We start from the raw sequence: 16,920 nt of genomic DNA on the forward strand, positions 1-16,920 counted from the left end.
CGTGCAGAAAAAAAAAAAAAATCTTGGTACTTCCCTAGTGGCACAGTGGTTAAGAACCACCTGCCAATGCAGGGGACACGGGTTCGATCCCTGGTCCTGGTCCGGGAAGATCCCACATGCCATGGAGCAACTAAGGCCGTGTGCCACAACTACTGAGCCTGCGCTCTAGAGCCCGTGAGCCACAGCTACTGAGCCTGCACACCACAACTACTGAAGCCCACACGCCTAGAGCTCCACAACAAGAGAAGCCACCTCCTGCACACTGCAAGGAAGAGTAGCCCCCGCTCGCTGCAACTAGAGGAAGCCCACGCGCACCAATGAAGACCCAACGCAGCCAAAAATAAATTAAAAAAAATATATTTTAAAAATCTTTACAAAGGGTGTATAACAGCATAGGAAAACATTCATAAAGTAGAGTGTATATATATAACTATGTAGAGGGTAAAATCTATGCATAAACACTGACATTAACAAAAATATTACCTGATTTTTCTGTTGGCCTAGAGAAATGAGTAATTTTTTTCTTATTTTCCTCTATTTTCCAAATTCTATTTAATAGCATATTAATTTAAAAATGAAACATCTGTTTAAAATGTTGGTTGTTAGGATTATAAAATGGAGAAATACTTGATATAAAAAACACAATAAATGTATTTATGGTATGGTTGTGATGGTGTGTGTGTAGAGAGATAGAGAATGAGAGAGGAAAAATTGAAAGAAAAGTGCCAAAATGCTAGGAAGGGTTGTATAATGTAGGATGATAGTTGAGTATTTTTTTCTCATTATTTTCTAAATTTTTCTGTAAGGTATTTATTTATTTTTTATTATTATTATTATTTGCGGTATGCGGGCCTCTCACTGCTGTGGCCTCTCCCGTTGCGGAGCACAGGCTCCGGACGCGCAGGTTCAGCGGCCATGGCTCATGGGCCTAGCCGCTCCATGGCATGTGGGATCTTCCCGGACCGGGGCAGGAATCCGTGTCCCCTGCATCGGCAGGCGGACTCTCAACCACTGCGCCACCAGGGAAGCCCTGTAAGGTATTTATTGATGTTACCTTTATAGTAAATGCCTTTTTGATAAGTACACCTGGCTAATCACCCTCAGCTCCCCAAGTATGCACCAAGCCTTATCTTGGCTTGCTGCTGTGACTTGCCTTGTGTCAAAACAACGACAGGGCTATAGTGTATTAAAATTCTTTTTTTTTTTTTTTGGCTGCGTTGGGTCTTCGTTGCTGTGCGTGAGCTTTCTCTAGTTGTGGCGAGCCGGGGCTACTCTTCATTGGGGTGCACAGACTTCTCATTGTGGTGGCTTCTCTTGTTGCAGAGCACAGGCTCTAGGTGCATGGGCTTCAGTAGTTGTGGCACGTGGGCTCTAGTGTGCGCGGGCTTCAGTAGTTGCAGTGCACGGGCTTAGTTGCTCCACGGCATATGGGATCTTCCCAGACCAGGGATCGAACCCACGTCCCCTGCATTGGCAGGTGGATTCTTAACCACTGTGCCACCAGGGAAGTCCCAGTGTATTAAAATTATATTATGTCATGTTAGGCTTTATCAAGCTCACAGCCAGACTGGAGGCAAAGCTGCTGTAATGATTTTTCATATTATAGTTGAAAGAACACTGAATGGACCAAGAAGTAAGAAACACTGGTTCTATTCTCAGTGCAGCACTTTTCTTCAGGGAAGTCATTTAACTCTGTTTCCTAATTCCCAAATTAAAAGGATCAGATTGCTTGTGAGAATCTCTAACTGCAGATCATGTACAGAAAGGTCAGACCTGAGTAGGACAGATGCAGGAATTCAGTCTAGACTGAAGCAAGACTCCAAGAGTTTGGTAAAGCAGGCAGTATGGTTTATAAACTCTCAACTAGAAAAATATAGAGTAAGAACTCAACAATTGGTTGGGTCAAGAACGCAACAATTGGTTGGGTCAAGAACCAAAGATTTTCCAAAATCTGAGCAAAATTTAGATAAGAAATCTAAGTAATGGCACAGAGCACTAGCAGCAGGGCTTGAAGAACCCAGGGATTTTTTTTTCACTCTATCCAGCAAAGGACAGAAGTTCATGGTTGGATCTGACCACATGGAATTTAGGTAGGCACTCCAGGCTAGAATATGGAGAAAAATGCAGTTCCAGTTATGTGACCGTTTCACTGAGAAAATATTGTGATGAAACTCGGAAGGCTCATTTAGTTCTGAGAGTCAAAGTACTTCTCAAATAGCAGTGTCCAATAGAACTTTCTGGAATGATGGAAATGTTCTATATCTGTGATGTTCAATATGGTAGCCACTGGGTACATGAAACTATTGAGTATTGGACATATAGCAAGTGCAACTGAGGAACTGAATTCTTAATTTTATTTCATTTTAATCAATTTAATTTTAAATAGCCACATATAACTACCATATTGAGCAGTACAGCAAAGGTCCAACAGAATCCTGTTCTTTATTAGTCACAAAATACATAATGAAAGGAGAATCCTTTTTTTTTTAATATGAAGAACGTCACATTTTTCTTTGTAGCCTGTATATTTACATGTATGTATGTATAAAAATTGTGTGTGGTATGGTTCCATAAGAAGCTAAATCAATTCTATGAATTTCACAGAAATTCATGCCCTTCCCAGAGTAAACCTAGATTAACCACTTTCTGGGCTCAACCTGAAAACACATTCACCCAGAATGAACCAGAAACCACCTTGGCCTCCAATGACCTTCTAAACTATGGACAAAGTGAGGGACAGCAACTGCAGGGCTGAGCTGACTGCTCTTAGTCCTGCCTTCATCTTAAGCTTAGACCAGATCTGGGCTCTGGGATTTGGAAGACACAGCTGTTCTTTCAGTGGTACTCATGATAGAATCAATGAGCACAGACAAGGATGTTCCTAATTATTGACTGTCCCTGTCTCCCCTAAGTAGTAGAGGCCTGTATAACAGTCAAATTACAGATTTCTAGGGAATTCCCTGGCAGTCCAATGGTTAGGGCTTGGTGCTTTCACTGAGGTGGCCCAGGTTCCATCCCTGGTCAAGGAACTAGGATCCCACAGGCCGTGCAGGGCCGGAAAAAAAAAAAAAAAGTTACAGATTTCTCACTGGATTCTAGACCTAGAAATGCAGACACATTCAAATTTATTCCTACCCTGACCCAATGAAGAAAAGTGAGAGATAACCTAATACCAACCAGGTTTACTGGTTATTATACACAAAAGAATGAGCAACTTGCAAGTATTCAACATAAAAAGGGCTCAGTACAGGCTACCTTCCTTTCACCCTAAGAAGGCATACCAACTCCAGGCAAATACAGTGGAATCAAACTTCAAGTTTACATAATAGACATACTCTAAAGAAGGCCCTGCTTTGTTAGGGAAATGGACAAAACTCTCTAAAAGTAAATGGAATGAAAAGAAATTAAAACTGGGATATTGATTCCTGTAATAACATAAACTATTGTTTGTCTATGACATAAGACAGACCAAACATTTAAAATTCAAAAATAAAGTTAATATTTTTCATCTTTATTGAGGTATAATTGACAAAGTTAATATTCTAAAAAGGAAAAAAGTACAGGTAAAGTTGTCAGGTACTAATATTTTTAAACTTATGGCTAAGAGTTTTACCAACATCCTTCAAACCAGAAAAAACAACAAAAAATTTAAAGTATAGATTCTTCCAGACACTAAGTCCAAAATTTTTCCCTTCTTCAAATCCTTTAAACCCAAATTATGAGAAATAATTCAGTTTGGCCACAGGGAACATTTCTACACAGTGACATAATCAGAACATTTACTTCTTCCATTATTTAACTTATTCATTCCCATTCTAATCAAATTCTAAGAATATAGGAGCAAGCAAGAGGATATAATTTCCCCCAAAGCCTGTGACTAATTTACAGCACAAGAAACTTAAGCACTGAGGAAGGCCTTGATGGCAGAGGAAATAAGCCACCTTTATTGGCCTCAAGAACAAACTGCAGATCTCTAAGGCAGATTGGGAGAATCTGGATTTATCCAGGAATCAGTCTTCTCCAAAGCTGGGCAGGGAGGAAGTATGGGAAGCACAGCTTTTCTAAAAGGATGAAAAATGTCACTTGGAGACACTCTGGTTTCCTGAGGAAGGGAAGGAGACACTAAAACATCTTGTTTTGTACATTTTAGATCTTCCTTGTTTTCCACCATCAGTAACTGTTCTATCTCCTCTTTCAAAGATAAATTTGTCTGAAACTCTTGTTTAGGTATCTTGAGGTATTCTTTTAGAGTTATTCTCTGGTCTTTAAACCCCTCTGACTCAGGGCAAATTCGTTTGTTACTGGAATCTTCACTGACTTCTTCCCTTATGGGAGGTAGATGTTGAGATTCCGCTGTGGTTTGCTTACTCTTAGATTCTTCTTTTAGCAAATTTACATCCTTGTGAGATGTAAAATTTGGAGCTTTATCTAGCCTAGAATTTTTACAAAGTAAGAAACCTCTTACTTTTCCCTTTTTCCCTGCTGTCTTTGTCATAGACTTCTTTGGATGTAGTACTGTCCTTATTAGGAGTCCCTGCGCATTTACTCTATATTCTTTTGCAGCTCTCTCTCTGCGCTGTCTCTGGAAGTCCTTCAGTCGAAGCAGTTCCTCTGGGAGCTCCATACATGTACGCTAAGAAAAGAAAATGAACACAAGTCTACTATAACTAAACTTCTGAATATGGTCCTTAAAATCACTTTAAAATCACTTCTACTACACTTAGTATTTGGCAAGCAAGGGTCTATTCAAATGTGTTCTTATAGCACCCTCTAGTGTCTTCAACTATAGTAGTACTATTTTTCAAGTAATTTAAATATTTTTAATCCAATTTTGTGTGTATGTTGTGCACGTGTGTATGTATAAAGATTATACAATGAAAAGTAAGGGTCCATTCCAACCTCGCCCCAACTGCCTTAGCAGGTGCATCCTCTAAAAAGCAGCTTCTTCTGTAGCCTCCAGAGACAGTCTTTGCATATACGATCCCTTACTAAATATTTATCTATTCATTGGATTATATTTTTCAATTTTTATTTTCCCCCAACTTTTTATTTTAATAACTCTTTCTAAAATTATTTTATACAAATGGCTACATAATATTATATATTCTTCTTCTTCTTGATTTTTCCAACTAAAAATTCTGTCTTGGAGATTTTTCCATATTGGCAATTTTAATGGCTGTATCGATATACAATAGTTTGTTTAACCAAACCCTTGTGGATAGATATTTGGGTTGTCTTCAGTATTTTGTCATTACATAAATGCTACAATAAGGAATATATTAAGAAAATGTCCTCTTTGTTACATGAGGCAAATAATTTTTCCTAGGTTGCTTTCCCTTTGATTTTGTTCACAGTATTTTCGCCATACAAAATTTTTAAAGTCATATTTATTCATCTTTTATGAGTTCTGAGTATTTCTGTATTGCATAGAAAAGCATTTCCTCATACAACTCAATAGCAAAAATGCAAATACTCTAATTTAAAAGTGAGCAAAGGACCTGAATAGATAATTTTCCAAAGAAGATATTTAGATGGCCAACAAGTACATGAAAAGGTGCTCGAAGTCATTAGTTATCAGAGAAATGCAAATCAAAACCACAATGAGGTGTTACTGACACCTGTTAAGATGGCTATTATCAAAAAGACAGATAACAAGTGTTGGTGAGAATGTGGAGAAAAGGGAACTCATATGCTGTTGATCGGAATGTAAATTGATGCAATTTACATTACCATGTAAAACAGTGGAAAACAACATGGATGTTCCTCAAAAAATTAAAAATAGAACTATTATATGGTCCAGCAATCCCACGTCTGGGTACATATCTGAAGCATATGAAAACAGGATCGCAAAGAGATATGTACATTCCCTTGTTCACTGCATCATAATTCACAATAGTCACAATATGTAAACAACCTGTGTCTATCAATAGATAAATGGATAAAGATGTGATGTATATACATTATACAATACAATAGTCCATACAATAGAATATTACTCAGCCATAAAAAAGAAGGCAGTCCTGCCATCTGCAACAATATGTTTGAACTTGGAGGGTATTATGCTAAGTGAAATAAGCCAGACAAAGACAAATACTGCACAGTATCACTTATATATGAAATCTTAAAAAACAAAAACAAAAATCTGATTTCATAAAAACAGAGAATAGAATGGGGGTTCCCAGGGGTTGAGGGAGAGGAAAATGGGGAGATGTAGGTCAGAGGGTACAAACTTTCAGTTATAAGAAGAATAAGTTCTGAGGATCTAATGCACAGCATGGTTACTGCAGTTAATAGTTCAGTATTATATACTTGAAAGTTTCTGAGAGTAGATCTTAAGCATTCTCACTACATAAAAAAAAGTTAGCTATGAGGTGATGGATGTTAGTTATCTTGATCTTGGTAATCATTCCACAATGTATATCAAATCATCACAATGTACACTTTAAATATACACAATTAATTTTGTCAACTATTCCTCAGTAAAGTTGGGGGAGGGGACATATTCCCTACTGTGACATAATTTTCTTTTAATACTTTTTAAAAATATTTATTTACTTATTTATTTAGCTGCACTGGGTCTTAGTTGTAGCATATGGGATCTTCACTGCCACATGTGGGATCTAGTTCCCTGACCAGGGATGGAACCCAGGCCCTCTGCTTTGGGAGTGCGGAGTCTTAGCCACTGGACCACCAGGGAAGTCCCAATACTTTTTTTCCGATACTTTTTTTTTTTTTTTTTACGCGGGCCTCTCACTGTTGTGGCCTCTCCAGTTGCGGAGCACAGGCTCCGGACGTGCAGGCTCAGCGGCCATGGCTCATGGGCCTAGCTGCTCCCCGGCATGTGGGATCTTCCCGGACCAGGGCACAAACCCACGTCCTCTGCATCGGCAGGCGGACTCTCAACCACTGCACCACCAGAGAAGCCCCTCCAATACTTTTATAATTCTAGTTCTTACATAAATACTTGATCCATGGGATTTATTTTGGTGTAGCAGAAAGAGATAACAATCCAACTCTGATTCTCCTCCCCCACAATGGTTAGTCAATTGCCTGAGGCCATTTACTAAATACTTATCTTTTTCTCATTGATTGGAAATTTTACCTTTATCTCAACCATTACTGATATATATGAGATCTATTTCTGGGTTCTCTATTCCATTGATCTGCCTATACATGTACCACTCATATTTAGTGTAGACATATGTTTTAATATCTGATAGGACTATTCTTATTTATGCTTATTTATCTCTATAAACACTATAATCACAGTTTGCCAAAGTAATTATGGCTTTAGCATTTTTCTTAAAAGAAAGTTAAATTTAAAAGTTAATTTAGGGGGCTTCCCTGGTGGCACAGTGGTTAAGAACCCACCTGCCAATGAAGAGGACACGGGTTTGAGCCCTGGCCCGGGAAGATCCTACGTGCCGTGGAACAATTAAGCCCGTGAGCCACAACTACTGAGCCCACATGCCACAACTACTGAAGCCCCCACACCGAGAGCCTGTGCTCCACAACAAGAGAAGCCACCGCAATGAGAAGCCCGCGCATCACAACGAAGCGTAGCCCCCGCTTGCTGCAATTAGAGAAAGCCCGTGCACAGCAACAAAGACCCAGTGCAACCAAAAAAATAAATAATAAATAAACTAATTTTTTTTTAAAGTTAATTTAGGAATAACTGATAGCCAAAAATACTTAATGTCCCCATTCATTTAAGTCCTCTTTTATGCCATTCAGTAATACTTTAACATTTTTTTCATCTCTATATTTCACATTTCTTGTTAGATTTATTTCTAGATAATCTATTTTTTGTTACAATTATAAATGAATTTTTCCCCCATTATATTCTGTAGTTGTGTACAGGGATATAGGAAAGCTATTAAGTTTTATGTTATATTTGTACCTATTTTACTAAACTGCCTTTTTTTTTGCGGTACTCGGGCCTCTCACTGTTGTGGCCTCTTCCATTGTGGAGCACAGGCTCCGGACGCGCAGGCTCAGCGGCCATGGCTCACCGGCCCAGCCGCTCCGCGGCTTGTGGGACCTTCCCGAGCCGGGGCACGAACCCGTGTCCCCTGCATCGGCAGGCGGACTCTCAACCACCGCGCCACCAGGGAAGCCCTAAACTGCCTTTTTGTTTTTGGCAATCTTTTTCAATTGATTCTCTTCAGTATTCAGGTATATTATAGGCAAGTCATCATTCCTATTCCTCCTGTTCAATTTTTATAGTTCATCTTTTTTTTTTTTCTAACCTCACTGGCTAATAGCTTCAGAAACTACTAAAGTAGTGGTGATAGTCACCATTTCTGTATATTTCTTGATATTGATGTTCCCAATCAAATATTAGGTAGTCTTCTTGCCTGAGATATATGTTTTATCATGTTAAAGTACCTATTCCAACTTTAATCAATAATGTATATAGAATATTATCAAATTTTTTCAGCAATAAGCAGTGAGAACAAAATATTAAAAAGCTAAAAAATTGTCCTTGGCTTTACAATGATAAATGAAAAACATTAAAATTCTCCAATCAAGCAAACTATGAAAGGATTTTTACATTGATCTTTTCTTGTTAAACAGTGAGAGCAAAATATAAAAAAGTTACAAAATAACTTTTTCAGCATTTATGAGATAATCATAAGACTTTCTTGGCCCCAATAAAATACAGAATTTAATATAATATTAAATATTAATAAATATTAATATAATATTAAACCATGCTTGTAACTAGAATCCAGAGACACATTAATAGAAAAGTATAATATATCTAAGTGGAGTTTGTACCAAAAATGCTATTATTTTATTTAGGATTTTGCATCAGTATTCCTAAATGAGAACTGTTTATAGCAGTAGCCTGTGAACTTTTTATGTAAGGAGTCAAATAGTAAACATTTTAGGCTTTGTAAGCCACAAGCATACTTTTTTTTTTTTAACAATCCTTTAAGACTATAAAAATCATTCTTAGATTGTGAGTTTTACAAAAATAGGCCATGGGCCAGATTTGGCCTAATGCAATAGTTTGCCAACAATATAAGTTTTCTTATATTGTGCTGGCTTCATAAAAATAACTAATGAAATTTACCCTTTCTTTGAAAGATAGATTTACTGGAAACATAACTTAATATTGTGAGAAAATTGGTACAATATTTAAGAAAGGAGTTAGGACTTCTAGCACATCAACTTTTAGTTTTATTGAAATGCACATCACCAGTTGCATCATATGAAATAAATGTCAGTGATCATAAAATATATATATATATATAGAAAAAAGTGCTTAAGGAGCTGAATTAAGCCCAAGCTATAGCCGCTTCAAGAATATTTATCATCAAATCTGCTGAAAGAAATTTGGTGCAGCTGTGAACAGTGGGTATCACTGTGGCCCCCATGAGGACACAGAGGTCCTGAAAACACAGCCACAGAGAGTGGCACCTACCTCCATGCCTCCCAGCCAGTCTGCAGACCCTTCTCGGTAGGTGTTTAGGTACCCGTCCACCAGCGTAGTTAGATCAGACATCATTTCATCTAGGAGTACCAAGCGAAGGGGCAGCAGGTAGGTAGCTTCCAAGGCCAAAATTTTTAGCAAAGAGGGTGAAAGAGGTCGTGTGAGCCATAGTTCTGGGTTTTCCTAGAGACACCAAAACAATTTTCTCTGAATAGTAAGCAAATCTTTAAAGAAAATAATGGTTTATCTAAGTGCTGCTTAACTTAAATCACCATTACTGTCATTTTCTTCAATTATTACCTTCTACTTTCACACTATGGCTAGCCTTCTGAGCATATACACACATGCACATACACACACTTATTGTGTGTATACAGTGAGTGTGTGTATGTGATGGGGGAAAGATGTGGGGAGGGAGGGAGGGAAGAAGAGAGAGAGAGAGATCAGGGCTTCTCATTCAAAACTGGAGGCAGCAGGACTGATTAGATTATATGGCCAAAATTGCAGCCAATACGGTCATGACCTAAGTTTGCAAGCAAGGCTATTAGAAGCTGAAGAAAATCTATCTTACTTTGGGAGAAATAATTGGCATGATTTTTGTTCCACTGCCTTAATCCAAATTCCCAATAAAATCCCCACTTGTCCAATTGAAAATTTATTTCAGAGTACTTTTTAATTGATAACCAACAAATCTGGATGCTGGCTTTTTTCCACTTGAGACCACAAACAAACTGTTCCCATTTGGAATAACTAAGATTTTGGCAATGTTCATACGCTTACACAGCAGCTGTCATTTCTCTATATAATATGCTGATAATCCCACTCACAAGACACTTGAAAATATTAATGTTATATGGGACATACGTTAATACTCACCCGAATCCGTTTTTGTCTCTCTTCCAGAAAGGAGAGATATTTAGGGGCTATTTTAAGGTGTCTGATTAAACTCTCCTGTAAAGTACTAATGCAGTTTGGAAGAAAGCCGCCTGTTTCCATGGAAAATTGAAGGACATCTGCTACCTGTGGCATTAAAAAAAGACAAACAGACCAGTCTGTAGGATATATACAGAGAGCTATCTCATGACAGAAATAGCAGAAATACATTTAGAGAAACATCTTTAAATACCATTTTTCCCAAGGACCCACATGATAGACAATGCCATTAGAAAATTTAAAGTTGTTAGGTTATCTTATTCTGAAAAATTAGAAAAAAAAAAGAAAAGAAAAAGAAAAAGGATCACCCAACTTTAATGTGTCCCTGTCTATTTTCTTTTCCACTTCTTTTATTTGCCTGCCTTATGATTATTACTCTTTGGTGCCTTCAAGGAATGGGGAAAGGAAGATAAAATTAAAGAATTACTTCTACTTATTAGCAACTCTGGTAAAGTTTTGGTAAGGAAAGCTAATAAAATTAAGAATTGCAATCATTATTTGTCTGTGTGTGGTAGGCTAAATAACAGCCCCCAAATATATCCACATCCTAATTCCTGGACCTGTGAATGTTATCTTAAATGGCGAAATGGACTTTGCTGCTGTGATTAGTTAAGGATATCGAGATAGGGAGATTAACTTGAATTATCCAGATGGGCCCTAAATGTAATCACAAGTATTCTTATAAGACGAGGCAGAGGGAGATTTTACTACAGCCAGAAGAGAAGGTGATGTGATGATGAAAGCAGAGATTGGTGCACTGTGAAGATAGAAGGAGCCACAAGCCAAAGAACACAGGTGAAAGCTGAAAAGCAAGGAAACAGACTGTCCTCTCAGAGCCTCCAGAAGAAACCAGCCCTGCTGACACCTTGACTTTCACCCAGTGCAAATGATTTCAGATGTCTGACCTCCAGAACTGTAAGAGAGTAAATTTATGTGTTGTGTTTGTTTGTTTGTTTGTTTTTTTCGGTACGTGGGCCTCTCACTGTTTTGGCCTCTCCTGTTGCGGAGCACAGGCTCCGGACGCGCAGGCTCAGCGGCCATGGCTCACAGGCCCAGCTGCTCCGCGGCATGTGGGATCTTCCCGGACCAGGGCACGAACCTGTGTCCCCTGCTTCGGCAGGCGGACTCTCAACCACTGCGGCACCAGGGAAGCCCTAAATTTATGTTTTAAGCCACAAAATTTGTGGTGATTAGTTACAACAGCAATAGGAAACTAATACACTGTGTTAAAGGAAAACAAATTGAAATAATTCTGAATTCCTGCTTCTTGTACTATGAAAATCTGAAAAGAAAAATATGGAAAGATATGCCAATGTCTTCATTAGACAATACATACGAGGTCTAATCAAGAAGCCTGATGGCCTCAAGGGAACAATGAGCAACTGTGTTACATTTTGGAGTAAGCATAGAAGCAATCTCTATATAGTGAATGCTCTTGAAAGAAGACCCAAAGGAACATGTAAACAAGAGAAGTGGCACAAAGTTCATTACAAGCAGATACATAAAGAGCAAACTTAAACCACATACAATAACATAAAGTTGAACTTTTAGGAATTTCTGTTAAAAACTAATTGGCTAACTCATTATTTTAACCCCTCTCCAAAGGCTCTAGGTTTATATATTCAAGATCTCCCTTTCATGGCATTAACCTAGAAGACTAGAAGAACTTAAAGAATACATAATGAAAACTAGTGGGTTTATGGCTCTCACAGCCAAACCAGAAACCCAGATCTAGTATAATCTGGGAATTTCTCATTTCTCTAGGTCCTTTAGATCAGAGAAAAACTGCTTATCTTCAGGCTATCTGGGGCCAGTATAGGCTTTGGGGGAACATCTAGGACAACCTGCATCCCTGAGCTAGATGCCAATTAGCCATCAGCCTTAACTGATACATATGTGGTAAAGGCATAGACGTGACTGACTGTCCACCTCACAGTAAGAATCCATGTCAGATTTCCAAATGACCCCAAAATTGTTTGAGTTTCTGAATGCTACAGAGTATGGAGCTTGCTTCTTATTTGAAAATTTCTGGAGCAAAATGAAGGGAAAAAACCCTAAATAATTACAAGTAACTTTTCTCCAGTACTTCTTCAGTGCACCAAATGTTCTCACATATTGTACAAACATCTTACATGAGAAGTGGGCGGGAATGAGGCACACACAAGAAGACTTTCAATCACTCATCAGATAAGGCCTATTTTCTACAGGAGCTATATACACTGCATTGATTCCAGTGTTTCCCTGCATGTACCTGGGTGTCAAAGACATTATTCAGCAAAATTCCATACTGATGAGAGAGGCAATCAGAAAGCCAACGACAATCATGGATAACCTAAGGAATCAGAAGACAGAGAAAGAGTTATTAGAACCTGGCTGTTATTCTTACTAGCAGATGAATCAACTTACACACTCACCTTCAAAATTCTCTTGTCTTCTAATACTATCTGAAGTCCATTGCTGAAAACACGACTTCCCAGAAGGAAAATGTCAAATAAGTAAACTCGGCTACTTGTGGCCACCTACAACAGACCATCCAGACACACATAAGAAAGAACTAGGGAAGGGGATCTGAGGATCAAGAAAGGCATGTGAGGGCTTCCCTGGTGGTGCAGTGGTTGAGAGTCCGCCTGCCGATGCAGGGGACATGGGTTTGTGCCCCAGTCTGGGAAAATCCCACATGCCGTGGAGCGGCTGGGCCCGTGAGCCATGGCCGCTGAGCCTGTGCGTCCGGAGCCTGTGCTCCACAACGGGAGAGGCCACAACAGTGAGAGGCCCGCGTACTGCAAAAAACAACAACAACAACAACAACAAAGAAAGGCATGTGAAAAATATTTAACAGCCTCATCTTTAAAGTAAACAATAGGCACTCATTGATTCTTAGGGAAAACAGGTTTAAATTTACCTTAAGTAAAAAAAAAACAAAACACAAAAACACTATCACTGTGATTTTCAAAAGGAAAGAAAAGGACAAGCTAGTAGTTTAGCCTCTAGCTTTTTTCTTCTTTAATGTTTTATGTCTCACCTATGGCATTCTAAAATGCAGGGATTATAGGTTTAAGGGAAATGAACAATATTTCACTCTCGATAACACCAAAGGCTATTTCTCTGAGTTCCATAATACACATGATTGTGTTGGGTGTTACATAAAATTACTCATAAGAGAAGATCCCTGTCCTCTAGCAGTTTAAAACAGGCAACAAACACACTGGCACAAATGGTAGGATGTGAAATACTGTCATTTTGATCAATTTTATACAATTATAAGTATTCTAGGTTGTTTCTGATCATAAAAGTCACAGAGGCCATACAGCTGGATAATCTACTGAATCAAAGAATGAAGGCAAGAACAGATCCAAATAGGTCTAGACAGCCAGCCACAGGACAGTCAGATACCATCTTTGTCATTTCAAGAGCTAACTATTGATACAGTTACAATTACCAGGCCTACCAGGCACCCATTCTCAGCTCTTTCATGTTGTTTGCCAAAATTTGACACCTGAAATAGTCAATCCCTGCTTTTCCTCTACCTCTTTAATTGTAAAAATTGAATAGACACATTATAGAAGTTTGGAAAATAATTCTCTGCTAGACTGTAAACTCTGTGAAAGAAGAGATTATGTCAGATTCACCACTCGTAACTAAAGCAACCACTAGAACAGAGTGAGGCACATGGACAGCTGTTATTCATCTCTTCAGTGAATCAGTGCATCATGCCACACAACACCCCCTTCCATTTGTTCATATAAAAAATGCATAACACTCTAATAATATGCATTCAAATCTATATCCCACTTCTTCTTTTCATAAACTTTCAAACATTTTTCTATGCTGCATTTGTCATCGATTTTGACAGCCACATAAGATCTATCAAATGTACTGTAATGTCTGCTACTGTTAACTAAGTGGCTTCTGATTTTTCACCACTATAAATGATGCCAAAATGAATAGGTTCTCACAGAAATTTTTCTTCATGTTTTGAATTATTTAGGATAGATTCCCAGAAACAGCCCTGAGAAGTAGGCCAAAGGACAAAAAAAACCTTTAAGACTCTTAAAAAATATTTGCTACCTTAAGACATAATATTATACCTGAAAATATCTGACCACAGATGAAGGTTAAACATTTAAATAATTTAAAGTTAAAGAAAAGCAGTGGGAGGTACTTCCCTGGTGGCGCAGTGGTTAAGAATCCACCTGCCAGTGTGGGGGACACGGGTTCAAGCCCTGGTCCGGGAAGATCCCACATGCCACAGAGCAACTAAGCCCGTATACCAGAACTACTGAGCCTGCGCTCTAGAGCCCGTGAGCCACAACTACTGAGCCCATGCACCACAACTACTGAATCCCACGTACCTAGAGCCTGTGCTCTGCAACAAGAGAAGCCACCGCAAATGAGAAGCTCGCGCACTGCAATGAAGAGTAGCCCCAGCTCGCCTCAGCTAGAGAAAGCCCGTGCGCAGCAATGATGACCCAATGCAGCCAAAAAAAAAAGAAAAGCAGTGGGAAATACTGACAGAAAGAAAGCAGATTAGAAAAAACAGAACAAAGAAGGAAACACAAAATGAAAATAAAGGTTTAGGAATTAAAGGTGACAGATACTGAGGACAGTGAGGAGCTGGAAATAGAGGGATAGGCTTGAGGTCTGTATGTGAAGAAGTAAGCCTCCAAGTTATCCCTTCCCACTCCCACGGAGGACAGAAGATATATTCTCTGTATAAATCCAACAAGGGAGGCTCTAGAGTTGGGAATATAAGATATAGAAGAGGGCAGAGGTTTGGTAATGGACTGAAAAATGAGTCTGCACACAATTGTGAGCCTCCAGACCTTTTCCCTTGTAGCTTCCAGCTTGATACCACCAGCCTGTATTGGAACAGGAGGATAGAGGGCTCCAGGGAAGATGGCTTCAAGACAAAGATGAAGCACAGATTATCAAGATAGATGTAAGCATGTGAAAAACTACATTGAGGGGAAAATATGGGAAGGCTTTGTCACAAATGAAAGGAAAACAAAGCTAGTAAGATGAGGCAATTATCAATTCTATGAAAAACAAAAAGTTGGGCAAGAAAAGAAACAATCTTACTGGACCAACAAGGAGTAATGGTTACATAGCCATAATCACATATAGCCTGAATCCTGTCTTAACCAAACATTGGGATATAACTTCCCCCCCAAAAAACCCCAAAACACTAATTTGAAAACATACATGCACCCCAATGTTCATAGCGGCATTATTTACAATAGCCAAGACAAGGAAACTACCTAAGTGTTCATCAGCAGATGAAGGGATAAAGAAGATGTGGTGTATATATACAATGGAATACTACTCATCCATAAAAAAGAATGAAATTTTGCCGTTTGCAGTAACATGGATGGACTTGGAGGACATTATGCTATGTGAAATAAGTCAGATAGAGAAAGAAAAATACCGTAGGATATCACTTATATGTGGAATCTAAAAAATACAACAAATGAGTGAATATAACAAAAAAGAAGCCAATTCACAGATACAGAGAACAAACTAGTGGTTACCAGTGGTGGGGGGAATATAGGGGTGAGGCAGTGGGAGGTACAAACTATTGGGTGTAATATAGGCTCAAGGATGTATTGTACAACATGGGGAATACCGCCAACAATTTTGTGATAACGGTAAGTGGAAAGTAACCTTTAAAAATTGTATAAAAATAAAATCTTTTAAAATTGGGATATAACTAAATTGGGAGGCTCTAGGGAGGTGTGGGTGCTATAAGTGAACAAAATCTTTGTTTAGTATAATAAAAGTTAATAATTTGTAAAACTGATGAATAAAGAGAGAGCAATAAGCATATTATCAAAAAATGAAAATAGACACATTTCAACATGTTAAAAGTAGTTGCCTCTGTACTTTTTTGTGTCTGGTTCCCTGGGTTTTGAGGATGCTACCAGAGGACACCCCTTGATGGCATGGCTCTGGTGGCCAGGGTGGCTTGTATTCCTGGGTCTCGTGGGACTGTGGCAATCGGAGGGACAGTTCTTGGCAGGCTACCACCCCTAGGGCACTGCACAGACAGTGGACTGGGGCACACTCTCCAGTCTTTTTGTGAAGGAGGGCTCTTCGCTCATCCTGGAGCTTCAGCCTGAGAGGCAGGCTTCAGGATTGGTACACATTAGTGGCCTATGGAGTTGCTCTCAAGGAACATAAGCTGTGGACTCCATCTTGACGCTCTCCCTTGCTCCAGCTCACCTATATCACCCAGAAAAGAGCTTTGACACTCAGCTGGAGCCCTGATTTCTGCAACTGCTGCTCAGGGGACACCTCCAGATTGCCTGGCTCTGGTGGCCAGCAAGGTTTATGCTTGTGGTCCCACAGGAATGTACATATTTGCATACTTAAAAAACTGATGCCTGAGGGTCTCACTTCCAGTCACCCTGAGTCTATGTGCTGAGATTCTCCCCTTTAGGACACTGACAGGTCTTGGCACATCCTCAACTACTGGGAGCTATTAAAAATATAATAGGCTGCTTGGACAAGGCCAAGAGGTTTGAAAGACAACCAGGAGCTGAGGCAGGGTT

General features: G+C 39.1%; 1 protein-coding gene and 1 long non-coding RNA gene across 2 annotated transcripts in view; one reads left to right on the forward strand and one right to left on the reverse strand.

Annotated features, from left to right (window-relative positions):
* The first annotated feature begins 856 nt into the window (after positions 1-856).
* Positions 857-5,275, forward strand: LOC137227592 (uncharacterized). The gene is made up of 3 exons (XR_010944921.1): positions 857-1,037; positions 1,545-1,633; positions 4,564-5,275. It is a non-coding gene; the product is annotated as an uncharacterized lncRNA (long non-coding RNA).
* Positions 3,501-16,920, reverse strand: part of EXD1 (exonuclease 3'-5' domain containing 1) — a 40,751-nt gene continuing 27,331 nt past the window's right edge. Inside the window, exons 9-13 of the mRNA XM_067743669.1 lie at positions 12,787-12,891; positions 12,624-12,704; positions 10,316-10,459; positions 9,431-9,622; positions 3,501-4,633 (exon numbers count right to left, since the gene is read on the reverse strand). Coding sequence (XP_067599770.1) covers positions 3,974-4,633; positions 9,431-9,622; positions 10,316-10,459; positions 12,624-12,704; positions 12,787-12,891 — 1,182 coding nt within the window. The 3' untranslated portion in view covers positions 3,501-3,973. The remainder of the gene's footprint in view (positions 4,634-9,430; positions 9,623-10,315; positions 10,460-12,623; positions 12,705-12,786; positions 12,892-16,920) is intronic.

Source organism: Pseudorca crassidens, chromosome 1 (genome assembly GCF_039906515.1).
Source record: "Pseudorca crassidens isolate mPseCra1 chromosome 1, mPseCra1.hap1, whole genome shotgun sequence".
Classification (NCBI taxonomy): Eukaryota; Metazoa; Chordata; class Mammalia; order Artiodactyla; family Delphinidae; genus Pseudorca; species Pseudorca crassidens.